Here is a 19506-nt window from a genome sequence, read left to right on the forward strand (position 1 = left end):
ATCACTCGCATAGTTGCTGTTAGGTAATTTCTCATCCCTTGCCGGCCTCCTGCCTTCCCACATTTCTGAGTCTCCAATGTCTATTATTCCTTGCTCTATGTCCATGTGTACACATATTTTAGTTCCCACTTATAAATAAGAACATGTAGGCCAAATGCGGTGGCTCACGCCTGTAATCCCAGCACTTTGGGAGGCAGAGACGGGTGGATCATGAAGTTGGGAGATCGAGACCATCCTGGCTAACATGGTGAAACCCCGTCTCTACTTAAAAAAAAAAAAAAAAGAACATGTATTTTATGTTCTGTTTATGGGTTATTTCAAGAAATACTTCAAGATAATAGCCTCCAGTTCTATCCATATTGCTGCAAAAGACATTATTTCATTCTTTTTTTATGACTGAATAGTATTCCAAGGTATATGTGTGTATGCACACACTACAACTGTTGGTGGACACCTGGGTTGATTCCATATCTTAGAGATTTTAGGTTTTACTTATTATTTGAAGAATATAGAATTTTCCCCTTTAAGGACTGTGAAGAATTTTAAAGTGGCCATCTTGAGCTTGAGGTAATATGTAAAAGAAAAGAGGAATTATGCAATAGTTTTTTAATACTTCAAGTGATTTTCAAGATCCATTACTTCCACAAGAAATCACTAGTTTTGGGTAACTCAGGAACACAAACTTTTGAATTAATAACCTTTAAAAAAAATTTCAACTTTTATTTTAGATTCAGGGGTACATGTGCAGGTCTGTTACATGGGTATATGTGTAATGCCGAAGTTTGGGGTATGATTGAATCTGTCACCCAGGAAGTGAGCATTGTACCCAACAGTTAGAGTTTTCCAACCTCTTCCCCCCTCTCTACCTCCCATCCCAGTAGTCCCTAGTGTCTGTTGTTGCCACTTTTATGTCCATGAGTACCCAGTTTTTAGCTCCCACTTATTAGTGAGAACATTCATTATTTGGTTTTCTGTTCTGCGTTAATTTGTTTAGCATAGTGGCCTCTAGCTGCATCCATGTTGCTGCAGAAGACATGATTTTGTTCTTTTTTATGGCTCCGTAGTGAATGAATAACTTTAAAGTGTTCCATTATTCCAAAATTGGTAAAGAATAAAATGCAATATAAGAGGGCTTTTTAAAAAAAATCCTGAAAGGAGATTCTGAATATTATATTCTTAGACGTAGATAAAATTATATTGGAGAATGTAGTCATTTTTGATGTGGTTTAAGAGTTCGAGGCAAATGCACCTGGTTTGAATGCTCTTTCCTGGGTCTCTTGGGTTGAGTTATAAATTCTGTAACTGCTTTTCTCTTCTGTGGAGTGGGGATAATAATAGTGCATTCTTCCCAGGGTTGTGGTGAGGATTAGAAAATAGATAATGACAGATATACTCACACATTTTTCAAAATGACATAGATTGCAAACTAGCTATCTATTAATAGGGAAATGGTTGAATAAGTTATGGTTTAGCTGCACAGTGGTGTACCATGCAGTACTTCATGTATAGTACTTTTGGTGTACCATGCAGTACTTTATGTATAGTACTTTACGTATTGCTACTGGGAACTGTGAGATAGGTTAAATAAAAAAAACTGAGGGTCAGAAGAGTGTGTTGTGCCACTGTTTGTGTGAAAAGAAGGTGGAAGACATATATACATACTTATTTGTATAGGCTTATACTATCTCAGGAAAGATGCATAAAAGCTGTTAGCATTAGTTGCTAATGGGGAGGGGAATCTAGTACTTGAGGGACAGGAGTAGGAGGGAGACTTTCCTGTGTGTCTTTTGAATTTGAATAATGTGAAAGTGTTAGCTATTCAAGAAATTACATTTAAGTAATTTAAAATATCAAAAGACAAATCAGATGTTGTATAACAGTTAGATAATGCATGTAAAGGATATATTTATTTTATTTTTAAAATAAATGACAGCTGCTGTTACCTGTTATCTCAGGAAGGGGTTGCATAAGGCATAGATGATAGGCCAACTAAACACAGTAGGTTGCAAATTAGATATCAGAAATTTGAATCTCTGTCCTTACTGTGTCTTAATCTTGTTTGGCTTTTTGAAAAGTATAGAGAAAGGAGTCGAAAGTATTGTCATTAATTCTTAAAAATGTGTGCAATATTCCCAGATCGAGTGTTTCTGAGCACAGATACAGTTACAGAATTTTGGAGCGAGAAAGGACTTTATAGATCATCTCTCTCATTTTAAAGATGTGGAAACTGATGCTGCAAGAGGTTATTTCTTGAGGGGATCTCTGAAAAAAAACCAAGAGGTTATGTGACTGCTCAGGGTCACACCACTATGGAGTGACAAAATCAGAATCTACACTGGGCCTTCTGGCTCCCTGTCTCATTTTCTTCCCACTGTGCCATTTGCATAGTAGGCTTACAAAGAATAAATAATATCTCCCCATTTTTTTTTTCCTCCTACACCTTTTACAGCCATTCATTCTACTATTCATCTGTTGAAGCTGGGCAGCCCTCCACCACACAAAGAAGCCCGCCAGCGTCGGAAAGAACTCCGGAAGAAGCAGCTGGCTGAACAAGAGGAACTGGAGCGACAAATGAAGGAACTCCAGGCCGCCAACGAAAGCAAGCAGCAGGAGCTGGAGGCCGTGCGGAAGGTGGGAATGGGCGCTGGGCTGGGAGAGGGCCCTTCATTCCCCTGCAGAAGCCATCGTGCCTTGCTTAGGGGTGTTGGTTCTACCAAGACGAATGTCGTGCAGTTTTAGGGAGATATTTGTGGTGAACTGTTCTCAGAAGTGTTTCCAGACCATCAAGTGAGACATACTGGTTTTCCTAACCCTGAAACTATGTTGATCTCGGCAGCAAAAACATTTCATTGGCTAGGAAGGAATATTTTTAATAATAATGAGCACAGTTGAATTTCGTCAGAAGAAGATGGGAAATTTCATTCCCTTGAGGGTGTCAAGGCTGTTCTTAGTGGCCTGGGCAAGGTGTGTTGCTTTTTAGTTTTCTCCTTGGCTCCCATCTTCACTCATGAGTACCTTGGAAGACCCTTACTTTAGAACTGTTAGTTTTACCTACTGTTTGGAGTTAAAGATACAGTCTGGGTCAGCTTTTCCTTCCATCTCAAGATTAGGAGGTCAAGTACCATATGCTATATGAGATAGTTGATGTTCACTGGGAACACTTCCTCGGTTATGTCGTGATCCCAGGGGTGGTAGTGAGTCCCCAGTATATGGGTATGGTCTTTATTTGAGACACTTTTGGGCTGAGTCTGTCTGCCTTGAATCAATGAGCACTTGCTAACCACAAGCTCAAGGACTCTTTCATGCACATCTGTGCAAAAACTTTGCTCTGGGATATGGGGGTGGCTCATAATCTGTGACTCTACATACCTAGTGGGGTTCTCCCTTGGTAACCCATAGAAATGCCACATTGTGTGCTGAACTTCCTCTGAGTAGAGTAGACTCATGAAGATTTTTAAGAATGCTTTTATAATCTTAGGAACTGCATGGGCATATATATAATCTTAGAAAACGTTATTACTATCACACACTTACTTTCTAAAAGCAGCTCCTCATTTCTTACTGCCTCCCACCCTTGAAACAGTCTTGCATCTTGCCTCTTTCTGCTGCAATATATTTTCTGTAAAAATTCCCTTTAAAGGTTACGCTGAGCACCTGCCGTATGTGATTGCTGCTGCTTCCTTCCACTGTGCACACATCAAAAGTGGGTGTTATGAGGGAATGGTGGGGAGCTAGAACTTGGTGTCCTTTTTTATAATTTTAAAATTATAAAATAGCTCATACCTGTAGAGGAGAATATGAAATATGTATATACAAATAATCATACAGTGAATACCCATGAAAATACTACCCAGGTTAAGATAGATTATTGCCAATACAGGTTGAGTATCCCTTATCCGAAATGCTTATGACCCAAAGTGTTTCAGATTTGGGATTTTTTTGGATTTTGGAATGTTTACATTATATACTGTATTTACCAGTTGAGATCCTCTTGCCTCAGCCTCCCAAATCCAAAAGTCTGAAATTGGAAATGCTTCAATGAGCATTTCCTTTGAGCTCTATGTCAGAGCTCAAAAAGTTTTGGATTTTGGAGCATTTTATATTCTTTATTCAGGTCTTTCCCTCATCCCTAACCCCTGGAAACCACTGATCAATTCTCTGTTCCTGTATTTTTGCCTTTTCCAAATTGTCATATAAATGGAATCATACAGAATGTACATTTTAAGACTGCATTCTTTGACTTAGCATTGTACATTTGAGATTCATACATTGATGCCCTTTTTAACTTTTAAACTCTGCCTTCCAGGAGCATGTAGTGTTCTGCTCTGTATAATGTGAAGAAGGCATGCCTGGTGTTAGCAAGCTGTAGACCTATGTAGACAGCTTTCCCACTACCTAGGTTTATAGAATTATTTAAAAGACTGATTTAGGATTCTTGGATAAGTGCTGAAAAATTCTTATAGATCGCTTAGTAATCTTTGATTTTCTTGTCAATAAACACAGTTCTCCAATTTTTTCATGGAGGCATTCTTAGAAAAAAACAGCTTAGATGAATATTTAATTAAATTTATTTATTTTGAGACAGGGTCTCGCTCTGTTGTTCAGGCTGGAGTGCAGTGGTGCCATGCTCACTCCCCTGCTCAAGAGATCTTCTTGCCTCAATATCTCAAGTAGCTGGGACTACAGGTGTGCACCACCATACCTGGCTAATTTTTTGTATTTTTAATAGAGATGAGGTTTTGCCATGTTGCCCAGGCTAGTCTCAAACTCCTGGGTTCAAGCAATCCACCCACTTCAGCCTCCCAAAGTGCTGGGATTACAGGAATGAGGCACCATGCCCAGCTGAATCTTTTAATCATCTGGAATTAGGTTACGTATCTGTGGGTTTCTTAAAATTTGACAGGCCTCATTTTAATTAGAAGAAGGAATAAGAAATCATGGTAGTTTTTATAAATTAATAGATTTACTTAAATTTTTATTTCTACTTTTGTTTCTTTTAAAAAATATAATCATTTGGGTAGGTTCAAAAATATACAAATATAAAAAGGCAGCTGTGAAAGATTTTCTCCCCCTCCCCCACTTATGAATTTCCACCCCTTGCCCAAGGTAAGGAAATATGAATATACATTCTTATTTTCCCATTCTTTAAACACACAAAAGTATATACTGGTGTCACTGTTCTGCCTCTAGTTTATTTCACTTAATATATTTTTTAGATCTTTTCATATCAGTATAAAGAGAGTTACCTCATTCTTTTTTATGGCTGTAGAATATTCTGTTATACAACTGTGTCATTACTTAATCATTCCCTGTTAGCGAACATTTGGGTTGTTTTAATCTTTTGTTTTAATAGGTAATGCTGTAGGGAATAATCTTGTACCTGTGTCATTGTATATGTGTTCATACATGTTCTGATATCTCTAGGGAATGAATTCTCAGAAGTGGGAATGCTGGGTCAAAGTGTGTAATTATGAAATCCGGGCTGATGGACCAGCCGCCATCTTGAGTGTTGCTATTCACTGTGCCGGAAGAAAAAGTGTTCTAGGGTTTGGCAATGCAGTGCTCCAGCCTAGAAATGTCACACTGTACTTCTATTGATAATATTTTGGTGAGAACTAGTCAGAACTTTCTGATGAGTAGTCAGCTGTCAAGCTTGCAGGAGTTCCCTTGTGTGTGGTAAATCATTTTTCTTTTTCTGCTTTTAAGATTATTTTTTGGTCTTTGTCTTTCAACAGTTTTACTGTGGTGTATGTGGGTGTAGATCTCTTTGTGTTTATCCTGTTTAGAGTGTATTGAACTTGAATATGTAGATTAATGTTTTGCCTTAAGCTGGATAAGTTTTCAGCCACAAATATTTTTTCTACTTTTTTTTCCCTCTTCTGATACTTTAGTTATGCAAATGTTGGTGCACATAATGGTGTCCCACATTTCTCTAAGGCTGTGTTCATTTTTCTTCTTTTTTTTTTTTTCTGTTTTCCAGTTGCATAATTTCTATAGATCTGTCTTTAGTAGATTTTTCTTGTAGCCCAAATATACTGTTGAGTCTCTCTAGTGAATTTTTTGTTTCAGTTATGGGACTTTTTACTTCCAGAATTTCCATTTGGTTCTTTCTGTGATTTATATCTCTTTATTATTCTCTATTTTATGGTATATTGTCATTCCTTCCATTACTTCTCTAAGTATGGTTTCCTTTAGTTATTTGAGCATAAAATATTTATAACTGCTTTGAAGTCTTCATATGCTAAATCCACCATCTGGGCCTCTTCAAAGGCAGTTTCCGTTGCCTGCTTTTTCCCTGTATATGGGCCATACTTTCCTTTTTCTTTGCATGTCTCATAATTTCTTGTAGAAAACTAGACATTTTAGATAATGTGTGGTAGCAACTCTGGATTCTGATTCCACCCCTCTCCCCAGAGGCCTGCTGTTGTTTGCTCCTTTATTTGTTTAGTGACTTGGCTGGACTATTTCAGTGAAGTTTGTTTTCCTCACAGTGTGAAGCTTCTGACTGTTGCTCCTCAGAGGCACAGGCTTGGACAGGAACACAGTCACCCTGCGAAGACCCTGATTTTTGCAGGGCTCTCTTTGAGTTTCTTTCTCTGATCTCTCATTTAAGCTTTCCACCTCTGTTGGTACCACACCAACAGCTGTTAGGGTTCACTAATTTTGTTCTGTTGTTCTCCATAATGCCCTGGAACCTGAATTGCCTCACAGTCTGAGATCATTTAAATTCAGGCCTACATGTAGTCTTTAAGGTCAGTCTTTGAGACTTGTTCCTACTACATGAGAACTCTTCTTAGCTGTCTCTTTCTCTGGTTCTGTCTGTCAGACGTTTGGCTGGTCTGGCAAGAGCAGTGGCTCACACCTGTTAATCACTTTGGGAGGACAGGGTGGGAGGATCACTTGAGGCCAGGAATTTGAGACCAGCCTGGGCAACATAGCGAGACCTCATAGCAGTCAACCAACCAACCAACAACACTTTTAGCTGGTCCCGTGTGTTAGTGTGTTGTTCTCATGGAGCTACTGGCCTCCTCTTAATTCTCAGCCACTCTTGCCTGGAATAAAGTTTCTGCAGTATGCAGCTGGGGACAAAGAGAAATTCTGGCAGCCAGCCTGCCCCTCCCAGGAAGGTATCATAGCCCTAGGCTTGAGCTGAGGGGAGGGGAACCCTTGTTTGGGGTTCCATCTGCCAGGAGAAGAGCTTTCTTCTCACTGACACTGTGGGGGTGGGGAGGGAGTGCATCATATGCCACAGACCCTCACGATTCTTACTGAGAGTTAGATTTTCTTAGATAAATGTTCTCCGTTTTAGAATGTCCTTAGCATAATTTCTAGAGACTTTTAAAGGTTTTGTTTTTTTAACAATAATTTTCACCAGTTATGGTTGTTTTGTTGGGGAAAGGGTCTGTGGAGCTCCTTATGCCACCCTTCTAGAAATTGGTTCTGGTAAAAGTTATAAGGAATAATGTATAAGATGACAAAACTGTACAGAAATTGCTCAAGAAATAGCTCTCAAATCTCATGAATGTGGCTGGGCATGGTGGCTTACACCTGTAATCCCAGCACTTTGGGAGGCTGAGGTGGGCGGATCACAAGGTCAAGAGATCGACACCATCCTGGCCAACATGGTGAAACCCCGTGTCTACTAAAAATACAAAAATTAGCTGGATGTGGTGGTGTGTGCCTGTAGTCCCGGCTACTCGGGAGGCTGAGGCAGGAGAATCACTTGAACCTGGGAGGTGGAGGTTGCAGTGAGCCGAGATCGTGCCACTGCACTCCAGCCTGGCGACAGAGCAAGACTCAGTCTCAAATAAATAAATAAATAAATAAAAATCTCATGAATGCAATCCCAAGTGAATTTAATTCAATGACTATACTAAAACTTTCTTTGCAAAATGTTGTTCAGGCTTATCAATAGTCTTTCATTTACCTAATTTATTTTGTATGTTGATTCAGCAGATCGTTAGACTGGAATTCCAATGGAGCTAAAAGTTTTTATTCTATTATCTTTATTGAATGTTAAGAATGTTTGGCTTTTCCTGTACTTAAGTATGACTGTCTCTCTCTCTTTAATGTACTTCTACTCTAACACCTGCTTTTCTGTGGATGGGTTTTTGATTGGCTAGAAACTGGAGGAAGCAGCATCTCGTGCAGCAGAAGAGGAAAAGAAACGCCTTCAGACTCAAGTGGAACTTCAGGCCAGGTTCAGCACAGAGCTGGAAAGAGAGAAGCTTGTGAGTATCACATGGCTGGAGAAAGCAGCTGCAGTAGCTGAGCCTGGGTCGGTGGGAACAGGGAAGGGCTGGAGGCTACAGTGAGGCATGTCATCAGCTTGGCTTTGCTACTGACCTGGAATGGGCTGTAGGGGAAGTTGCATGTTTGTTCATTCATTAGTTATCTGTTTATTGAGCACCTTCTATGTGCCAGGCAGTGTGCCAAAGATGTAATGGCAAAAGACATAAACCTTGTTTTCAAGACTCCTAAGTGGAAATTTATGGAGCCAGGCATGGTGGCCCACTCCTGTAATCCCAGCACTTTGGGAGGCCAAGGCATGAGAACTGCTTGAGCCCAGGAGTTCAAGACCAGCCTGGGCAATATCTACAAAAAAAAAAAAAAAAAAAAAAAAAAGAATTAGCCAGGCCTGTTGGTACATGCCTGTAGTTCCAGCTACTTAGGAGGCTGAGGTGGGAGGATTGCTTGAGCCCAGGAGTTCGAGGCTACTGTGAGCTGTGATTTTGCCACTGCACTCCAGCCTGGGTGACAGAGCAAGGCCCTGTCTCCAAAAAAGAAAAAAAAAGAAATTTGTGGAATGATGTGATAAATGCTTGGTTAGGGTGACTATATTTCCTGGTTTGCCTGGGAGAGTCCCTGCCATTCTGGTATAATTATTAATAACATTCCTTTTCATTCTCAAAACAGTTCTGATTTGGAAAATAAATAGTTATGGAAAAAGTAAGCATAGGTTCCATGGTATATCTCCTCTGTAATAAGCAAGGATGGCGGCGGTGAGATCCTGAAATTGTGAGAACATCTAGATTCTGATTTGTTGCTCTTGGCAGCTCCGGTTCATCCTAGAGGCTTCCATCTTCAAGAGACCCAAGATCCAGGTTGTCTTAGGTAGTTAGCTGGTTAGCTGGAACACAGGTCTTCTCACATTAAGTGATACTCTGTCAGAGAGTGCTAAGCCCAGTGCCTAAATAGATGCATGTGACATTTCCTCTAGTCACTTTTTGTTATTTAGAGTTGAAAGAGATGTGTTTGTGGTTCAGAGAAAAGAGGAAGGCAAATGTGACGTAGAGAAACAGCCAGAATGTCTGGTCTTGTTTCCTCTCTGGTCCTTCTTACTGAACATTGGCTTTTTCTTCTTTAAGTACAGGATTATCACATGCTCTCTCATGACTCTTCTGAAGACAGAGTGAGCTAATGCAAGTGAAAATATTTTATCAACTGCAGAGAAATAGGCTAATGTGTTTGTTATATTTAGGATGTTCTTGTCTTGTAATTTTTAAGGCAGGGATTCAAAACTCTGTAATCCAGAAGGGAAAAACCAGTAACTTATACAGATTAACTGAAATGCTTGAGTTCCTCTAGGGCTGGAGGTGCCCCAGGGAGTGGAGACAGCCAGGGAAGTGTGGGAGGAATCCCATGCTGGATGACCTTTCCTTCTTCTTTAGTGTAACACTCCACTGCTCTGACTGGGAAAAGGTTCGTTCCTTTTAGAGAAGACCCTATTGGTAAAAAGATTGTGACTTTAAGACAGAAAGGAATTTAGAGAGAAATTACACAAGGAAACATTTTTTTCTTGACTTGAGTCTTAAAATGTGGAGTGGAAGGGATGGAAAATACAGCAGGGCAGAACATAATTTGGGTTATAATTTGCTCTTCCCAGACTCTTTCACTATTGCGATTGGGTGTGGTACCCTCATCTCCTCCATCTTTAAGTTCAAGGATTGAAGGACAGGGTCCTGCCACCCTGATGGGCTGAGGCTGCAGCTGTGGGCAACCCCTCAGGTGGAGGTGAGGCTTTCCCTGAGAAAGAAGTCAACCTGCATTTAAACAAGACCCTTTTATACCAACAGATCAGACAGCAGATGGAAGAACAGGTTGCTCAAAAGTCCTCTGAACTGGAACAGTATTTACAGCGAGTACGGGAGCTGGAAGACATGTACCTAAAGCTGCAGGAGGCTCTTGAAGATGAGAGACAGGCCCGGCAAGATGAAGAGACAGTGCGGAAGCTTCAGGCCAGGTGCCAGATTTGTTTGCAGACTTTGCCTTTATGTACTTTGCCTGGGCTAATACAGTTTCTTGGAATGACTAACACTCTGGTGGAGAGGGAGAAGTGTCTCTGCTCTGGCTGTGACTGAGCTCGAGGTGCTGTCCAGATTAGAAAGATTGTGGAGACTCGACCGGCTGGAGTGTTTCTTTTCATTCTGAGGCGTTGGGAAACCCTTGCTTCTGGGGCTAAATAAGGGCCTATTTTAGAGCAGTCTGGTAGGTATGTTTGATGAGGTACCCTTAGTCATATTCGAGAAAATCCACAAACCCAGAATTACCTCTGATAAGAGCTTGGCATCTTCAACATGCTCCAGACCAGAGAGGGCCGTTGGTATGCAGGCAGGGGCCCGTTCAGGCCAACGTTGCCGTCAGGTTTTGAGGAATAAGGAAGAAATATGCAGTTTCTATTTGGTCATTCAGGATTGGTAACATTCCTTCAGTAATTACTACTTGAAATCCTGATTTTAAAAGTATTTGAAACCTAGATTTTTTTTCCCCTTAGAACTTTATGATAGTCATGTTCGCAGATGAAAACTCTCAATTTTGGGCCTTCATGGCAGCAGGGAGGACAAAATAAAATGAAGACTCCCAAAGGGAAAAATCGAGCCTATCCTCTGCCAGTTTCTACTTTGCTGCCCCATTTACATTCTTTAAGGTGTCTGGGATGGGAGACAGCACTAAAAAGTATTCACTACAGTAGCAGCACATGGTCCAGTCTTTGATCTCTGACCCCCTGTTTTGGGGAGCAGTTATGAGATGAGCTAGGGTAGATTTTCCATGGCTGCCATTTTACATGTGGAGCAGCAAAAGATGTTTCTTTAATCTTTAGATAGGAAGAGAAAGAAGAAGCCATCTTTAGTTTGTATATTTTGCCAAAAGTGACTTCAAAAATAAATAAATTGTTTTGGACATTTGGATTTTAAATTTAAATTTTTTTAAGGAAAAATTATTTTCTAAATAGAAAATTAAGCATGTAGCATATTGCCAGGCATTTATAGGCCCCACAGGTGCACATTCACTGCACTGTGAGGTTAATCAGGTTCTTGGAACTCCCTTCCAGTGCCACTCGGCAGTGATTTTAGCAGAAGAGTCACTCTACGGGAATGTTTGAGTGCCACGTGACGTCCAGAGTGACGTTCTACAGGACACTCAACATTTTTTGAGCCACCTCATAATTTGAGCCGTGTTGAGAGTTAATAGATTGCTTTTGTGCAAAGAATTCGCAGGTGAAATATGCTATATGTATTACTGCAGTTTTGTGGGAAGTTGATTATGACACAGCAGAGACTAGATCACAGAGGGAACCAGATAATTCTAGAAATACTAGTCTTAGTTATTTAGTGTTTATAGAATGAGTGATATTTTGAATAAGGGATAATTTTGGATAATTGAAGCCAGTGGTTTTTTAACCAATGTTATGTATCAGAATCACCTCACAAGGCTTCTGAAAAATACACCACAAAGTGTGGCTCACCCACCACACTTTGGGAGGCCGAGGCTGGAGGATCACTTGAACCCAGGAGTTTATGACCAGCCTGAGCAACATGGTGAAACCTCATCTTTAAAAAAAAAAAAAAAAAAAAAAAGTCTACTTGGGAGGCTGAGGCAGGAGGATCACTTGAGTCCAGGAGGTTGAGGTTGCAGTGAGCTGCATTTGCACCACTGTACTACAGCCTGGGGGACAGAATGAGACCCTGTCTCAAAAAAAACACAAAACAACAACGGCAAAAAACTCCAGCTAATTATTTTGCACACTCTGATTTAAGCAATAGCAAAATGGTTTCAACCTTTTGAATCCAGATGTAACTTCTACATACAGCTCTGATCCAATATGCTGAAAGTACTGCACACAAATTTAACTTTTTCTTAATGTGCAAAGGGCATTTTATGAATATAATTATTTTATTATTCTAAATTTTGTTTTCTCTTAGTTTTTGGAACCTGAAATGGACAAATTTGCCCCCCTGCCCCCTTTCTTTTTTCTGAGATGGAGTCTTGCTCTGTTACCAGGCTGGAGTGCAGTGGCGTGATCTCGGCTCACTGCAACCCCCGCCTCCTGGGTTCAAGCGACTCTCCTGCCTCAGCCTCCCAAGTAGCTGGGACTACAGGCGCGCACCACCACACCTGGCTAATTTTTGTATTTTTAGTAGAGATGGGGTTTCGCCATGTTGGCCAGGATGGACTCAATCTCCTGACCTTGTGATCCGCCTGTCTCAGTCTCCCAAAATGCTGGGATTACAGGCATGAGCCACCACGCCCGGCCTAGTGGTCATTTTTAAGTGAAGTGTGTTCCTCTTTCCTGAAGTCACTGAAGGCTGTGGCTGATTCAGAGGGACTTTCTGTCAGATTGGCAGAGAGGGTTTGTTCTTTGCTCCTCAGGATAGGCCTTTCTGGATAGAAGAATCAAGGGAAGTCATCCTGGAGTTGGGTTGGAAAACTGGCACTAATGAAATGCACATAATCTTACGCCAAGGGCCTGTGTAAAAGGCTGCTCAGTTAACTCTTCTCACTCCTTTTTTTTTTTTTAATTTTATTATTATTATACTTTAAGTTTTAGGGTACATGTGCACAATGTGCAGGTTAGTTACATATGTATACATGTGCCATGCTGGTGTGCCACACCCATTAACTCGTCATTTAGCATTAGGTATATCTCCTAATGCTATCCCTCCCCCCTCCCCCCACCCCACAACAGGCCCCGGTGTGTGATGTTCCCCTTCCTGTGTCCATGTGTTCTCATTATTCAATTCCCACCTATGAGTGAGAAGATGCGGTGTTTGGCTTTTTGTCCTTGCGATAGTTTACTGAGAATGATGATTTCCAATTTCATCCATGTCCCTACAAAGGACATGAACTCATCATTTTTTATGGCTGCATAGTATGCCATGGTGTATATGTGCCACATTTTCTTAATCCAGTCTATCATTGTTGGACATTTGGGTTGATTCCAAGTCTTTGCTATTGTCAATAGTGCCGCAATAAACATACTTGTGCATGTGTCTTTATAGCAGCATGATTTATAATCCTTTGGGTATATACCCAGTAATGGGATGGCTGGGTCAAATGGTATTTCTAGTTCTAGATCCCTGAGGAATCGCCACACTGACTTCCACAATGGTTGAAGTAGTTTACAGTCCCACCAACAGTGTAAAAGTGTTCCTATTTCTCCACATCCTCTCCAGCACCTGTTGTTTCCTGACTTTTTAATGATCGCCATTCTAACTGGTGTGAGCTGGTATCTTATTGTGGTTTTGATTTGCATTTCTCTGATGGCCAGTGATGGTGAGCATTTTTTCATGTGTTTTTTGGCTGCATAAATGTCTTCTTTTGAGAAGTGTCTGTTCATGTCCTTTGCCCACTTTTTGATGGGTTGTTTGTTTTTTTCTTGTAAATTTGTTTGCTCACTCCTTTCTTAAAGCAACAGCCAATCATTCGTGGAATATTTGGAATCTCATTATTCTTTTAATGGATAGTTCTTTCTCTGTCAGTGTCTTAAAAAGACAGTGTCTTAAAAAAAAAGAGAAACTTTTTATAGTAAATTGTTTAAATGAAAGACAAGAACTTTAGCTTGAAACACGTAGATCTTGTAATTTTTTTTTTTTTTTTGAGATGGAGTCTCGCTCTGTCACCCAGACTGGAGTGTAGTGGTGTGATCTCGGCTCACTGCAAGCTCTGCCTCCCAGGTTCAAGCCATTCTCCTGCCTCAGCCTCCTGAGTAGCTGGGACTACAGGCGCCTGCCACCACGCCCAGCTAATTTTTTGTATTTTTAGTAGAGACGGGGTTTCACCGTGTTAGCTGGGATGGTCTTGATCTCCTGACCTCGTGATCCACCCGCCTCGGCCTCCCAAAGTGCTGGGATTACAGGCTTGAGCCACTGCACCTGGCCAGATCTTGTAATTTTAAAAATTACGATTGAAGTTTTTTTTTAACTTTTAATTTTTGTGGGTACACAGTAGGTGTTTATATTTGTGAGGTACATGAGATATTTTGATACAGGCATACAATGTGTAATAATCACATCAGGGTAAATGGGGTATCCATCACCTCAAGCATTTATCCTTAGTCTTACAAACAGTCCACTATACTGTTTTAGTTAGTTTTAAATGTACAATTAAATTATGATTGACTATAGTCACCCTTTCTGCTATGAAGTTTATTTTTTTATGGGTAATCCTGAAGGTGATCTAGCCACTTCTGAATGAGAACTCAGAAGAAAACTGTTCATTTAAAATGTAGAAAACTCAAGTTATTGGCCGGACATGGTGGCTCACGCTCTAATCCCAGCACTTTGGGAGGCTGAGGCGGGCGGATCCCTTGAGGCTCGGAGTTTGAGACCAGCCTGGCCAGCATGGTGAAACCCTGTCTCTACTAAAAATACAAAAATTAGCTGGGCGTGGTGGTGCATGCCTATAATCCCAGCTACTCGGGAGGCTGAGGCACTTGAATCCAGGAGGTAGAGGTTGCAGTGAGCTGAGATTGCACCACTGTACTCCAGCCTGTCTCAAAAAAGAAAAAAACAAAAAAGAAAAAATTAAGAAAAATCGAGTTATTGGAAAGTTCTTGAGGCTGAGCCATAATCTGTCCTGTTGTAACTCTTACCCACTTTGGATCTGTAACACCCCGGAGTACACCTTAGTCGTGTCTGTATTCCCAGCAACTCGTACCTGGCACACAGTAAGTACCCAAGGAAGTTTTTTTGAATGAATGAATGGATCCAATGGGACCACATGGAACAACAGTCCCTCTTACATTTGATATAATACTTTTCATATATTTGAAGGTTAGAGACTGGGCTCTGGAATGAGGCCACGGTTTGATTCCTGGCTCTGGTACTTTTAGCCGTGTAACTTGAGAGAATGGCCAACTTTATACAGTTGTTGTGAGGATGAAATGAAATGATGCATGCAGAGTGTTTTAGAGTAATGCCTAGCATTACTGGGAGTCACTCCGAGTGTGTTGCTTTCTGTTCCTTTATCTCATTTGCAGACGGGGAAGATATATAATGTGTGGAATGTAAAAATAAGCATTCAAAAAAAAAGATGTTGACAGGCTAGAATGATGATTTTAGACCAAGAAGCTAATTTAACATATCAAAAGAACAAGTACAGGATCCAGGAGACTTGGCTTTATAGAAATTCATTTGAAAAGTTCTACAGTTTCATTTCCCTGAAATGTGGTTGCCAAAACCTATACACTCTTAGGCAGCCTTAATGAATGTGAAGTGTCCAGAGCAAATGAGATAATTGTCCCTCTATAATATAAGCTGTTACCTACCAGTACTTGCTGTGTGGTAGGCATGTAAATACCTTATGTGCATTATCGCATTTAATACACTAATAAACCTTTGATGGTAGGTGTAGTTTCTATTCCTTTTTTGATAAATGAGGAAGCCGATACACAGAAAAAGAGTGAGGCACTGAAGTCTTTAGTCAGGAGTCTTACTTGCAAACCACAGAAACCACCTTGTATTAGCTAAAGCAATAAAACAATTTGTTGAAAGTTTCTTAAATAGTTTGCCAGTTCCACAGAAAGGCAGGTGACCAGGCCTTGAACACAGGCAGGAATCACAGGGGGATGAGCAGCCCCAACTACAGCCCAAGCCAGGCCATGGGAAGAGTCCAGTGAGGATGCCGCTGGCGCCCATGTTGGTACCAGGCATCAGCAGTGCCATCGCTCCTGCTGTCACTCAACACTGCATGTTACTGCCACCGGCAAGATGAATTCTCTACTGGCTCTGCTTCTTTGTGCCAGGTGCTGCAGAGTCAAAGTTCCAGAAGGAGCATCTACATAGCCAAGCCCAGCTTGTGCCTCCACCATACCCTAGCTGCCAAGGGGTGGGAGGGCAGGTGTCTGGCCTGTGGATTCTATAGCGGGAAATGAGCCCTACCTTCCATCAAGTTTTCTACTGTGGCAGTTCCCCTAGACACATGAAGGAGTTCAGAGGCTGGGCAGCCTAAGCACCTGGAAATGTCCATTCCCCCTCCATACTTTTACCACTAGAATGAAAAAACAGACCCATCCAGTCTTGTTCATTCTTATATCCCCAGTGCCTAGAAAAGCACGTAGAAGGCACATAAAAAATACACATCAACTGAGTGAATAAACTCTGCGCTGGTCAGACCACATCTGTAGTGTCGTGTTCTGTTGTGTACATCAAACTCCAAGAGACATCTGAGGAGACCTCAGTGTCTCCTAAGAAGGATATTGAGTCTGGAAGCTGGGTCCCATTAGTTAAGGCTGGAGGTGGTCTTGGAGAAGGATGTTCTCAACAGGCAACAAAGCTGCCTTCCAGTTGCGAAAGGGCTATCACAGGGAAGAGGGAGTACATACTTCCTTTGTGGAACTAGGGTAGTGGATGGGAGAACTCATCTTAGTATAAGAAAAAACTTCGTAAGAATTGAAGCTGCCCATAAATAAACTGGCCCAATTTGTGAGGCAACGAGTGGTAGCCCATCACCTAGAGTATTGGAGCTGAGTTGAATAACAACCTTGCAGGAAGTTGTAGAGGGAATTTGGAAATTGGTGTTGGTATAGTCTGTTACTTTATTTCCTTTGTTGTTAGTTTTATAAGAGCAGATGCTGGCAGGTAGTAGTAACTGACCAGTCATGTGACTTTACTTTGTTACCATAATATTGGTGTTCAAGCCACTAGATATGTATCCTGTCCTTGGCTGGCATCGAATGACACTATATACACTTTAATGCAGGTTTTGGCTGTTTGTTAGTTTATTTAAACAACTACATAGCTGGGTATTCCCAGATAGGTATTCCTGTTATTTTGGAGTCACACAGACGTGGGTTAAAATCCATTATAACCTGTGCAACATACTTTTAAACCCTTTGGTTTTTCATTGCTTCATCTGTAATGTAGGGACAATACCTTTCAGGATTGTTAGGGGATTAGCAATAATGGAGGCAAAGGCCTGGCATGTAGCAATTGTTCAATAAATAGTATCTCTATTCTGTCTGTGTTAACTCCTTTCTTCATCTTCATTATCAGCTTTTTCCATGGTAATAGGTTTTTACTAGATGAAAATGTTTTCATGTTGTAGCAACCAGGCAAACTTCAAATCTTGGCCCTGCCACCTGGCAGGTGGATGATCCTAGTACAGGCCACTGAACCTTTGTGTCTCACTTGCACCATCTCTAAAATATGAGTAGCAGCACCTAAATTTACTGTGAGGATTAATTGAGAAAATACACTTGACTCTTAGGCCAGTTCCTGGCACACATTAAACTCTGGATAAATGTTATTTTTTATTTCACAAACGGGTGAAACTGAGAGAGCTTAGAGCAGGACATATAGGCTGCTTTACCAGCTTTGTGAATATGAGCTTCTCTGGCTCCTGCTTTCCTCCTGGTGGAATGAGATGGGGATTAGATGACCTCAAATATTCTCTTGTCTAAAATGCTTCCCTCGTCTGCTGGGTCAGGGTGGTGACCTGGGCAGGATTTGATCTGGAGCTTTCCTCCACATTGTAGGTTGTTGGAGGAAGAGTCTTCCAAGAGGGCTGAACTAGAAAAGTGGCACTTGGAGCAGCAGCAGGCCATTCAGACAACCGAGGCAGAGAAGCAGGAGTTGGAGAATCAGCGTGTCCTGAAGGAACAGGCCCTGCAGGAGGCCATGGAGCAGCTGGAGCAGCTTGAGTTAGAACGGAAGCAAGCACTTGAGCAGTACGAGGTAATGAGACTTGGCCCTGCAAACTTGTATATTTAAATTTTTGAAAAACATTTCTCAATAATAGAATTATTTGCTTAGCTGCCAACATGAAGCTGTAGTAAGAATCTTGCTTAGCTGTAAGAAAGAAAAAAGAGGGAGTTTTTACAGGAGATAAGATATATTATACATCCATCAGAGACAGAAACTGCACAGTAATTTGAACAGGGAAAGTTTAATATAAAACATTATTAACTGTCATAGGAGATTACCTACTGTGTTGTAAAGAAGGCTTTGAGAATGCAGGAATAGCAAACGTAGGGAGCAGCCACTGCCTCGAAAACTGAGGCAGAGCACCAGGGAGGGAGTGGATCTGGAAGAGTGTTCTTTGCTTCTTGCCCCTTAACCCCAGTGCTGTGATCCAGACCTCCATGGAGAGGGTGCATAGATGGCAGAAAAGTTTGTTGAGGTGCTGTGCCAGCAAAGCTCACTGGGAGGCCAGCGGCAAAAGCTGCCCACAGGGAGGTGCTACAAAAACTCACTGGTGGTGAGCACTGTGGGTGTTCTGAGTGCCACAGGAGCCGCTGAGTGGAACCTAGAAGAAAAGTCCCTCCCTCCTCGTGTCCCTTCAGCACCCTCTACTGACAAAGCTTTATGCCGCCAGCTAGTGAGGGAGAATTATTTTAGTTTCACCAGCAGGACGTTTCAGGGTGGATTTGGAGTGCAGAGGCAGTAAACTGTAACTGGCACACAGGGCCATACACCCATTGTAATTAGTATGCAGATGGTGGAAGAATAGGCTTTGGAATCAGACAGCCTGGGTTCCAATTCTGGCTCTACCATTTCCTGCTGTGTGACTCTCGGCAGGTTACTGACCTTCTCTGAACCCGTTTTCACTCTGTACAATGGGGTAATAGTAGTTCCCACTTCTTAGAATGGGCTATGAGAGGATTTAATGAGATAATTCACAAATACATAGTAAGGGCCCAATAGTTGTGATTTGGTTCTTAAACTACCCGTGTGTCTGAATAGTCCAAAATCCACTTTTGTTTCAGGAAGTTAAAAAGAAGCTGGAGATGGCAACTAATAAGACCAAGAGCTGGAAGGACAAAGTGGCCCATCATGAAGGATTAATTCGACTGATAGAACCAGGTAACAGACTCTATGAAGTAATCATATATATATTTTTTTCATTTTTATTTTATTTATTTATTTATTTTGAGATGGAGTCTCGCTCTGTCGCCCAGGCTGGATGGAGTGCAGTGGTGCGATCTTGGCTCACTGCAAGCTCCGCCTCCTGGGTTCACGCCATTCTCCTGCCTCAACCTCCCAAGTAGCTGGGACTACAGGTGCCCGCCACCACGACCGGCTAATTTTTTGTATTTTTAGTAGAGACGGGGTTTCACCGTGTTAACCAGGATGGTCTCGATCTCCTGACCTCGTGATCCGCCCGCCTCAGCCTCCCAAAGTCCTGGAATTACAGGCGTGAGCCACCACGCCCTGCCCATATATTTATTTTTAAATTTATTTTTCTGTTTCACTTGTGTATTTGAATTGTACTAAAGAAACTTTTTTA

General features: G+C 41.4%; 1 protein-coding gene across 3 annotated transcripts in view; it reads left to right on the plus strand.

Annotated features, from left to right (window-relative positions):
• The window catches only part of SWAP70 (switching B cell complex subunit SWAP70), a 114791-nt gene that overhangs the window by 64780 nt on the left and 30505 nt on the right, over positions 1-19506 (plus strand). For all 3 annotated transcript variants that reach the window (XM_508279.8, XM_063782784.1, XM_024346969.3), the window contains 5 exons: positions 2450-2631; positions 8124-8231; positions 10077-10243; positions 17756-17954; positions 18986-19082. In XM_508279.8, coding sequence (XP_508279.5) covers positions 2450-2631; positions 8124-8231; positions 10077-10243; positions 17756-17954; positions 18986-19082 — 753 coding nt within the window. The remainder of the gene's footprint in view (positions 1-2449; positions 2632-8123; positions 8232-10076; positions 10244-17755; positions 17955-18985; positions 19083-19506) is intronic.

The sequence above is a fragment of the Pan troglodytes genome, chromosome 9 (genome assembly GCF_028858775.2).
Source record: "Pan troglodytes isolate AG18354 chromosome 9, NHGRI_mPanTro3-v2.0_pri, whole genome shotgun sequence".
In the NCBI taxonomy this organism is placed as follows: Eukaryota; Metazoa; Chordata; class Mammalia; order Primates; family Hominidae; genus Pan; species Pan troglodytes.